This window comes from Schistocerca gregaria, chromosome X, assembly GCF_023897955.1.
Source record: "Schistocerca gregaria isolate iqSchGreg1 chromosome X, iqSchGreg1.2, whole genome shotgun sequence".
Taxonomy (NCBI): Eukaryota; Metazoa; Arthropoda; class Insecta; order Orthoptera; family Acrididae; genus Schistocerca; species Schistocerca gregaria.
In genome coordinates, this window is record NC_064931.1 from 66,106,201 (window position 1) to 66,117,683 (window position 11,483).

General features: G+C 44.1%; 1 protein-coding gene across 1 annotated transcript; it reads right to left on the reverse strand.

Moving 5' to 3' along the window:
• Positions 1 to 10,690: 10,690 nt before the first annotated feature.
• LOC126297902 (uncharacterized) lies at positions 10,691 to 11,188 on the reverse strand. The gene has a single exon (XM_049989212.1). It carries the CDS (start codon positions 11,186 to 11,188, stop codon positions 10,691 to 10,693), a length of 498 nt encoding a protein of 165 aa, XP_049845169.1.
• Positions 11,189 to 11,483: the final 295 nt, after the last annotated feature.

Genomic DNA, 11,483 nt, shown 5'->3' on the forward strand with positions numbered 1-11,483 from the left:
TTTTCTTTTTATAATAAAAATAAAAAAATTCTGCTGACGATGCTGTAACATCAGCTAATCATGTCTGGGTGAAAAGAAGAAAAAATTGTGTTTGCTCAAGGTGGAATATAACCAAAATCAAAATTACTTGTTAGCATACACAGACACAAGAGTGAGCTGCAATGCCAAGATGAATACAGAACCTCCTCTTTTTATAAGCTTACAGGAAGTATCTTACACAAATATTCATGACCAAATTGTGCAAGTGACCTGAGGCTCCATCAAATTGGAATCACTATCATGCACAAAGATTAAGCAAGACATATTTCAACAATGTGAAGAGAGTGTCCTTTAGAACTACAGTGTACCCTGGTACAGTTGATAAAAATATGGGCTTAATAAGCAGAGAATACAAATGTATAAAACGTGATATTGACAGAAAGTGCAGAATGGATAAGCAGTAATGACTAGAGGACAAACGTATGTTTACAGAAGTGTGTACTATTAGGAGAAAGATACATATTACCCACATGAGAATTAAAAAGGCTTTTCGGGGAAAGAGAAGTAGCTGTACGAATATCAGGAGTTGAGATGGAAAACCAGAAAGAAGGGAAAGCTGGGAGATGAAAAGAGCGTATAAGGGGCTATATGAGGGAAATGAATTTGAAGGCCAAATTATAGAAAGGGACGAGGCAGTAGATGAAGATGAATGGGAGATGAGATATTACAAAAAAAAAAAAAAAATTGACAGAGCACTGAAAGGCCTAAATGAAAACAAAGCACCTGGAGTAGATAGCATTCCCACAGAATTGCTGATATCCTTGGGAGACATAACCATTGTAGGGTGTATAATAATTGTGTGTTATTTATCGTTGTTCAAAGCAGAAAAATACGTAAAGGCTTATTATAAGTTAAGTGATCATTTTAGAGACTTTGACACATTAAGCCACAATATTTGGAAACGCCAACAGTCGAGCAAGGGAAGCAGACACGTGTGTTGACATTGGTTACGTTGGTGCCCAGCGTGAGAAAGCTGATGACCAGTGGAATTTGCACAGCAGCAGTCAGCACTTTGACAGATCAATGACTGAGCAGAGAGGCTATGCTTCCAAAGAGAACAACAACCAGTGCAGTTCGCACGTCAGCGGTCAATGCTCCAGGAACTGTCAGTATACTGAACTCACGTGCATGATGTATCTGGCGATGCGGAGGACGACGACTAGGCAATGCCTGACCACGCCAGCATGGAAAGCCAGCCTGTTTGTTGACATTGGTCACATTTCTGCCCAACATGAGCAGCACAGATTAATGACTGAAGAATCAGTCACTGCCCTAGGAACTTTGTGACATTGGCAAAAACACCGAATAAATACCTCTGACAAACTGACCCTTTAGGAGGCCCTTTGAGGGGAGAAAGAAGACACAAATAAACATTGCCTGGATGGGCAGACCAATGGTTAGTCAGTGGATGTCGTACAACTTAGCCACTAAGCTGCTTCACAGTAGAAGAAGTCGATACCACGACAATAGGTCAACGCAGGCGATGCCATCCCAGATGTTACCAAAAGTTTGAGCAGTGCTTACCCGGGTGGCTGGTGATGACAAAGTGACTGTGGCCTCATCAAAAGGGTCACCTGTGAACTTAGAGACTGATGAACTCTGCCAGAAGATGCCAAACCTGACGGTCACTGGTTCAATTCTGAGGATGGAGCACACTGCGTCACACTGTAGCTGCTTGTTAATAATGCAATGAGTGAATTCACAAGCAGAAGGCAGTGCTACTGCAGAGAGATGGGCACGGTACTGAGGGAAGAATATGCCGTCGGCGTGCCACTGCAACACGAGCAGTCACCGCATCAGCTGTCACTCGAATCTGCACGCTACATCTCCACCGCTTTGCAGCCACTCTGTCTATATAAAGGGTCTTATGTCTCAATAACTAACTGTTAGTGGAACCATCAGTCTTTCACTCACACATCACCCACTGAGCCAAGGAGAGAGCCCACTCCACCACCCACAAAGTGTTGCTTTCCCTCCAACTGCCCCTGATAAAATAATGACCTTCACTCACCTCTGTCACTGACACTCAGTATCTAATGTCACTATACCCTGACCTGCTACATAATGACAAAACTATTCCACCTGGTATGAAAGACATAGAGGAGTTAGACAAAAACATGGAGACACCAAGAAACACAACACATCACCATGACTATTATAATGTGGAAACCCATTAGCTTTCAAAACAGTTTTCAGTCCTTTCAGAATGGATAAATACAGGTCCTGTATGGTTTTCAAGGAAATCTTACACCATTCTTCCTGCAAAATAGGGCTCTCCAAGTTACAGCACAAAGGCTCATTAATCTTGAAATATGGTGACTGTGGTGGGCGTGGGAGATGTAACAATTCATACTTGTGCTGCATGAACATGGGTTCTGTCATTTTAGAACACAGCATCACCTCCGGGGAAGAAATATTGAACCATGTGGTGGACCTGACCTGCCAAAGTGGCCACATAACCCTTGTCACTAATGCAATGCTGTTCAGACTATGGCTGACACTTGAAGTGTGTTGAGGACGTTGCACAGTTGACATTTGTAATTGAATACAACAGTGTGATCTGCAGGCTTGACTAGCACCTGGATTTATCTTCATGCATACATTTCTCACCTCAGACTTCAAGAAGAATGTAATCATTCCAATTCCAAAGAAAACAGGTGCTCACAGTTTAATAAATAATCACTGCAAAATACTGATACAGCTATTTACAGAAGTATGGACAACCTGTTAGAAGCCGACCTCTGGGAAGAGGAGTTTGGGTCCCAGAGAAATGTTGGAATATGTGAGACAATACTGACACTGTGACTTAGCTTAGAAGATTCATTTAAGAAAGACAAACCTATGCTTATAGGTAATGTAGGCACAGAGAAAGCTTTTGACAATCTTTACTGGAACATACTCTTTGAAATTCTGAAGGTATCAGGAGTAAAATAAGGGAACAAAGGGTTATATATAACTTGCACAGAAACCAGATGGCAGTCATAAAAATTGAAGGGAATGAAAGGGAAGCAGTGGTTGAGAAGGGAGTGAGACAAGGCTGTAGCCTATTGCTGATGTTATTCAATCTGTACGTTGAGCAACCAGTAAGCAAGCCAAAGAAAAATTTCAAGAAGGAATTAAAAGTTCATGGAGAAGAAATAAAACCTTTGAGGTTTGCTGATGACAGTTGTAATTCTGTAAGAGACAGCAAAGGACATGTAAGTGCAGTTGAGTGGTATGAACAGTGTCTTGAAAGGAGGATATAAGATGAACAAGGGTAATGGAATGGAGTTGAATTAAATCAGGTGATGCTGAGTAAATTAGAGTAGGAAATGAGACATTAAAAGTAGTAAATGATTTTGGCTATATGGGCAGTGGAATAGCTGATGGTGGCCAAAGTAGGGAGGATATAAAATGTAAACTGACAATGGCAAGAACAGTGTATCTGAAGATGAGAAATTTGTTGATATTGAATATAGATTTAAGTGTCAGCCTGCATAGCTGAGTTGTAACGTGTTTGTCTACTGTGCAGCGGACCCAAGTTTGATTTCCGGGCGGGTTGGAGATTTTCTCCACTTGTGAACTGCGTGTTGTGTTGTCCTCATCATCATTTCATCATAATTACTGGAACACAAGTTGCCTAATGTGGCTTCGACTGAAACAAAACTTGCGACTTGGCACCCAAAGTTCCTTGAATGGGGTGTCATGGCCATCAATGCCATATGATCATTTCATTTCATTTTTTATATATTTAATGTTAGGAAGTCTTTTCTGAAGGCACCTGCCTGAAGAGTAGCCTTGTATGCAACTTAAACTTGGACAATAAGCAATACACAGTAGAAGAGAATAGAATAATGCTACAGTAGAACGCTGAAGATTAGATGGGTAGATCATATAACTAATAAGGAGGTACTAAACAGGATTAGGAAGAAAAGAAGTCTGTGGCATAATCTGACTAAAAGAAGGGATGGATTGATAGGACACATGCTGAGGCATGAAGAAATCATCAGTTTAGTACTGGAGGGAAGTGTGGTCAGTAAAAACTGCAGAGGGAGGCCAAAAGTTGAGTACTGTAAGCAGGTTAAAATGGATGTGGGTTGAAGTAGCTATTTGGAGATGAAGAGGTTTACACATGATAGAGTACTGAGAAGAGATGCATCAAACCTGACTTCCGACTGAAAACTACAAGAACAACAACAAACAGTCACTGACTATGCCTGCCCATAACTCCACTGCAAATATGTGCTGATGGTTCTTTGCAACTGTAGTGTGGACATTCCCAGTCACCCTTACATGGCTACTGTGTTCCATTTCGGGTGAAATGGGCTTCATCCAAGAAATGTACATATACAGGGTAGTGAGAATCGACCATACAGTACTGCAACATACATTACGTCAACACAGTGGGAAGTCCAAAGGCAACAGGAATTGTAGAATGCTGTTGTTCTCAAATTACTTCCTGTACAATACTTTAATGCAACACCCATTTCATATACAACTGTTCAGCTCCTAAGTGAAGGCTATTTGTACACATGAGCAAGCACAACTTCTTCCAAGTTGGGAGTTTGTACAGTTCTTTGTCTTCTCCAGCCATTTTGTTGTTGTGGTACCACTTGCACTGTTTTCCTTACGTGTGGGAACATTCTTGGAAGCATGGTGATTCTCAAATGTTTGATGTGGCTACTTGGACTGATACAAATTGTCAGTTTCCTGTTATTTCCCATTGCTTATATGTACACAGAATCATGTCTGCTAATTCCATTATACTTTATAGCTTTAGTTATAAAATTTTTTGTTGATGATACATTCACAGCTTTAATTCTATCTGCCTGTAACTACAATGAGCTAGACACTCATATTTAACTGCGATATAAATGTGCACTTAGGTTTATACCTATAAAGATGCTAACATGAGCCTGGTAAGGAGTTTTTGGTCATTTTTCCTTCCTTTTTATGGATACTCCTAGGTGTTTGGAAGGTAGGAGACGGATACTGGCAGAAGTAAAGCTGTGAGTACCGGGCGTGAGTCGTGCTTCGGTAGCTCAGATGGTAGAGCACTTGCCCGAGAAAGGCAAAGGTCCCAAGTTCGAGTCTCGGTCGGGCACATAGTTTTAATCTGCCAGGAAGTTTCCTAAGTGTATGTTTTTTTTTTTTTTTTTTTTTTTTTTGCAGTGGACACGAAACCTGGCAAAGAAACTAGTCTCATCCCCTCAAAAAGCACATTATGATACAATGATTCTTTGTCGATAGTTTTAATATGATACTTCAGATTTTTTGTGTGGGTGAGCAGCAGAAATATTTTTCTTACAGGTAGGTAATGTATGCTTCAGGAGCTAATAGAGGTATTTGAATGAAGCAATGGAAAGTCCAGGTTGGGATATCAACAATTATGGAAAGATAGATTTGTACTCACCATAAAGATGAAATGTTGAGTTGCAGACAGGCACAATGAAACGATTGTTACACATTATGCTTTCAGATAAAGCCTTCATTGGAAAAGAAAAACACACACACACATTTACACATGGAAGCACACCTCCACATGCACATGACTCTATCTCTGGCTGTTCAGGCCAGACTGAAAGTGAAATGTGTTCAATGGGAGTAACAATCAGTAGAGGAGCATGAAGGGAACTGGTAGCAGAGTATAGGTGGGGGAGGGGAAATAGTGATGCCTGGCAGAATACGCAGGATCTGTAGACAAAGCTACATGGTGCAGCAGCAGGAGGCTGTGGGGGAAGAGGGAAGAGAAATAAAGGGAGCAGAAAAGAGAAGAACAGAGAAGGGGGAAAAGATCAGCAGATGTATTGCCAGAGATCAGTGTATAATGATGGTGAGGGGATGAGTTGGGAGGCGATGAAAGGACAGAGAGGGTGGAAACTTGGGTGGAGGGTGTGGGGACAGTAGGTTATCATAGGTTGAGGCTGGGGTGATTTCAGTAGAAGAGAATGTGTTGTGAGGATAACTACAATCTGTGTAGTTTATAAAAGCTGTTACTGTATGGGAGGATTCAGATAGCCCAGGTAGTGAATGAATAATTGAAATCAAGCATATTGTGTTCAGTTGTGCATTGTGTAACAGGGTGGTCCACTTTATTTTTGGTAACAGTTTAGCATTGACCTTTCATTCTGGTGGATAGCTGGTTGGAAGTCATACTGATATAAAAAGCTGAGTAATGATTGCAGCAGAGCTGGTACACAACAACATGTCTGCAGTCACAGGTGGCATGGCCTCTGATGAGGTAGGATAAGCCTGTGACAGGACTTGAATAGACAGTGCTGGGTAGGTGTATTGGACAGTTCTTGCACCCAAGTATTTCACAGGAATATGATCCCTGTGTTAGGGGTGGGGATTGGCAGAGTCACAGGGTTGGGCTAGGATGTCACGGAGGATGGGTGGACAATTGAACACCACTTTAAGAGGGGTTACAAGGATCTTGGGTAGGATATACCTCATATCAGGGCATGATGATAGATAATCAAAGACCTGATGAAAGATGTGGTTCAGTTATTTCATTAGGGGTGGCATTGGGTGATGAGGGAGTCACTACTTTATAGCTGGATCTTGTAGGTGGTGCGAGGATTTGGGGTCAGGACTTGAATAGACAGTGCTGGGTAGGTGTATTGGACAGTTCTTGCACCCAAGTATTTCACAGGAATATGATCCCTGTGTTAGGGGTGGGGATTGGCAGAGTCACAGGGATGGGCTAGGATGTCACGGAGGATGGGTGGACAATTGAACACCACTTTAAGAGGGGTTACAAGGATCTTGGGTAGGATATACCTCATATCAGGGCATGATGATAGATAATCAAAGACCTGATGAAAGATGTGGTTCAGTTATTTCATTAGGGGTGGCATTGGGTGATGAGGGAGTCACTACTTTATAGCTGGATCTTGTAGGTGGTGCGAGGATTTGGGGTCTATCAAAATGTGGGTACTGTTTGTGGTTGGTGAGTTTAATGTGGACAGAGGTGTGGATGGAGGTATAAGAGAGAAGGAGGTCATTGACCAGGAAGGTAGCACGATGGGTTGAGAAGGACCAAGTGAAGTGCAGGGGAGCGAAGATGTTGAGGTTTTCAAGGAAAGAGTATACTGTGTACTGGCCCAGAGACCAAATCATGAAAATATAATCCATAAACCTGAGTCATATTAGGCAGTTTGGGTTTTGGGAGGCTAGGAAAGCTTCCTTTAGATAGCCCATAAACATGTTGGCGTAGTAGGGTGCCATGTAGATTCTCATTGCTGTGCCACAGATTTGTTTGTATACTTTCCCTTCAACTGAGAAGTAGTTGTGTATTAGGATATAGTTAGTAAGGTGTATGAAGAATGAGGTAGAGGGTTTGGATTCAGCAGGACATTTGAAGAGGAAGTGTTCAATGGTGGCAAGACCATGCCCGTGAGGGATGCTGGTGTATACAGAAGTGGCATCAATAGTAACAATTAGGGATCTATGAATTATTGGGTTGGGGACAGTGGAGAGCAGGTGAATAAAGTAGTTAGTATCTTTGATGTGAGAGGCTAGATTTTGGTTGGAGGTGTTGGTCAATGAGGACCATAATTTTTTCAATGGGCGTTCAATAACCAGCTACAGTGGGGCATCCAGGATTGTTGGGTTCTGTATTTTGGGAAGTATGTAGAAGATTGGTGTGCGGAGTGTGATAGGGGTGAGGAGTGAAATGGAGTCAAGTGAGAGCTTCTGGTTAGGGCATTAGGCTTTGAGCATTGGGAATGGAAGTTATGTTCTGAATTGGAATCACATGGTAGACTTTATAGGTGGAGGAGTTAGACAACTGACAAAGGCATTCCGTCAGTTAGTCACTGTAATTCATAATGACAGTGGTGGAACCTTTGCCTGCAGGATCGATCATTAGGTCAGGATCTGTTTTGAGGCTTTGTGTGGCTGTCCTCTCTTTTGCTGAGAGGTTGTTCTCAGGAGAGACCTGAGGAGGGATGATGAGGCCAAGATGGAGGTAAGAAAATCCTGTAAGGTGACAAGAGGTTGGTTAGGTGGAAGGGGGAGGATCACAGTTGGATGGTGGTGTGAACTGGGAGAGACAGGGTTTGTTGTTTATTGTTGGGATTGGGTTGGCTTTTGTTTTAGTGACTGGTGACAAAGAAGTGTATCCATTGCACTGATTGGTCGAAGCAGAGTGAGTCTTTGACAAGTCCAACATATTTAAACTTGGGTGTAGGGCTGAAGGTGAGGCCTTTGAATAGAACTGTAACTTGAGTTGGACTGATGATTTTGGTGTAAAAGTTAACAACAGTGGTCTGGGATTGTTTTGGCTCCAGATTTAGTGGCGTGTTGGAAGGGATCTTTGGGCATATGGCAAGTTGACAAGGCAAGGTAGGCAGCATGTGTGTACTTTGAGGGGTTGATGAGGAGGAACACTGTGGCTAAGATAGGGGTTGGACAGTGGTGCCCCAAGGTGGCAGTAGGACGTCAGCAAGCTGGATAACTTATGGAGATGGTGTCTCAAGTGTTCTTCCAGGTGCTGGAGTGTGAAGGGCTCAATTTCAGAGATATGATGTATGTAGTACGGATTGCACAGTAGCAATGTCTTGTGGAGGGAGCAGAGGTTGTTTGAGGGTGTATGTGGCATGGAGATGTGTTTTTGCAGTGCCAGGTTTGTGAGGCATAAGGAGTGTTGGAATCTGAAAAGGTGAAGGTCACTGCAAAGGAAGGTGTGGGAACTAGAGAGGAATTTTTATAGTTAAGTCGTTGGGGGGCATTCTGTAATTTTGTCAGCATTTAAGGAACAGGATGTGGGACTGGGTTTTAGCCAGGGAATGGGATACTTATCTGAACTGCTGCATAAAGATGGAGCTGGGTCCATCGCGGCAATGATGGCGTTGGGGAAAAGAGATATGAAGTGGGAAATGAGTAAATAAAAGCGTTTGGTGGTTGTGAGGGTAGCAGGTTAAGACTCCATTACTCGCACGATAATTCCTATTACGGTCCCATGTGCGGATGACAGGTGTCATCCCCAACGTAAACTGTAAATTTGGAAACGTTGAATGGTGCATATGAATGATTTTAGGAGTTAAATCTAAATATAACACACTTAATATACAAATACAGAAGGTATACACTAGGTGATAAACATTTTTGGCAACTGTTATGAAAAAGCTCCAATAACTCTCTGACAGCAGGCAACTTATTATTCTCTCTGCGGATATCTCTATCAAGGTTACTATCAAACCTCAGACATCTTAAGTGCCAGCTGAAACTGTCTTCAGTCTTGCATAAGTAGCATGATTCAAGTCCACTGCCTTTAAAGTTATCCCACAACACTGAGAAACTCTTTCTAGAACGTCTCGGAGACCCATACAGAAATTACAAATCTATGAAAGCTCTGACCTCTGTATAATCTGTTTCTTTAACATTCCTTTCCCTAGAAAATTTACCACGAACTACATGTTACAATAATGAGTATTATAGTTTCATCCAAAACTAACTTCGTAACATCTGTTTCTGTCTTTGTCATGTAATCTTCATTTTTTGGTCCAGGTAAAAGTGTAATAATATTGCAAGATCCTGTTGTAACAATGGTAAGTTGTTTAGCTTCCCTCCATTTAGCTATTCCACTTTTCCTGAAAGAAATATGTCATCTTGAATTACTTCTTCCTGTGATTCATATTGTCACGTAGAAGAAGGTGTAATTAGATGAATGAAGAGCACTAACTTCACTTAACGAAGGTTTATTCAGCACTTGCACATACAAGAGTGTGGAGCGAACTGCCTCCAGCGTCTGCGCACACTTCAAGGAGGAAGATGTCCTCGTCTGGAAACGAAGTACTAGCCCGCGAGGCGCTTCTCCTTCTAACATGATGGTTTGGACAGAAAAATTCTTGGCTTTATCGTATTTGCTTGACTTTGTGCTTTTTTGTGATTTTTATTTTTATTTTTTTAAAACAAAAGAAAGATGAAAGGATAGTAAGAGGGACAGTGAGAGAAGTGGAAAGCGAACGGCCTAAATGGCTGGCCGGTGGTTTCAGCAAAAGTCTCCGCTACGTCTGATGATGGCCTCGCACGGTTTTTCATTACTGAACTTGGCGGCTTTGGTATTCACGTTGTTTTCGCGCGATTTCTTCCCTGGCTAGCTAGCAGTCGGGATCCTCCTTTCTCCTACCAGACCGGTATTCTTCCTTCACCCATAGTTCTATGATGTCCACTAGGTCGTCCCATTGAGAGGGCGTGAAGACAGGGTGTGAGTTAATCGTGGCTAACTCTTTCCTCGTCACTGCTTCTACCAACATGTCACGGTATCTGTATGTGCGGAGGGGGATCGGTCGATGGGGGAGGGGAGGCCTAGGCTGGTTGGGTGGGGTGAAGGGGTTTGGGTGGTCTGAATAGGGGTATGACCTGTTTCGCAGTGACGCCGCGATGCTCTTGAGGACGGCCTGCACGTTGTGGGCTCCAGGAAATGGTAGGCACAGCCTCTCCTTCCTTGCTGGCTTCTCATCGTGCGAGTAGTCGTGCTTCGCTGTGGCACCATTGCTTGCAGCTTCCTCCTTGGAAGGGGGTAGCCGAGGTGTCGCATCGTCCGTCTCCATTGGCGTCACCTCCAGCATTGCTGCAGGGGGCGGTGCGGCGGACGTCTGCGTGCCGACTCACGAGCGAGGTGGCGGCGGGGACCGGCGGCTTCTTCTTGATAGCTCGCAGCTCTTCACGCAGCTGCTGGAGCTGGCGATGCACAGCTGCGAGCTCCTCCTTTAGTGCGGCCCTTTCGGCCGCAGAGGCGGCTTGGAAGCCGGCCATAGCTCGGTCGGTGGCGGCGCGGCTCGCACCCCTCGCCGGTACCGGGGCGGCGGGGCGGAAGTCGTGGCGCTCGAAGCCGCCGCAGGACGTGGTGCGGCGGGCAGGCGGCGTGACTCCCTGAGGTAGCCGCAGCTGCGTGAGTTGGCCGCGTGTGGCCCGCCGCAGTTCGCGCAGCTGCTGGCCACCCCACGAGGCTTCGTGCAGCCGCGCACTTCAAGCACGCGACGGCGTTCTTGCACTCGCGCGCAGTATGCCTCAGCTGCTGGCAATTGTAGCACTGCAGGCTCTTGCTGTTCTGCTGCGTGCGCTTGCGCTTTGGCTGCCGTTGGCGGCCGCCGTTGAACCCCATCGCATGGATGAGAGCTTCCAGTGCGGCGGCAATCTGCTTCCCTTTCCGTACAGCCATGACGTTGGCGTGCGCGGTGACGGTGACGAAGTGAGCCGCAGCGAGTTGAGCAGCGGGATCCAACTGCCTCCGGCCAGAACATATACAGTATATATACAGCTACAGAACATTCTAGTACAATGATTCTTCACATTTGTGGATAGTTCTAGAATGTACTCAAACCGAATTTAGAAATTAAAATTGTACAGTGCAGGTGAGTTTTGAACTCATGGCCCGCCATGCAACAGTTTAGTATCATATCCACTACACCACAGTGCTACTCAGTTTTTACTGCGACATTGCCCCCTTCTTAAAA

Coding starts and splice junctions, on each gene's coding strand:
- LOC126297902 (XM_049989212.1), bottom strand. CDS start 11,188: ATGGCTGTACGGAAAGGGAAGCAGATTGCCGCCGCACTGGAAGCTCTC.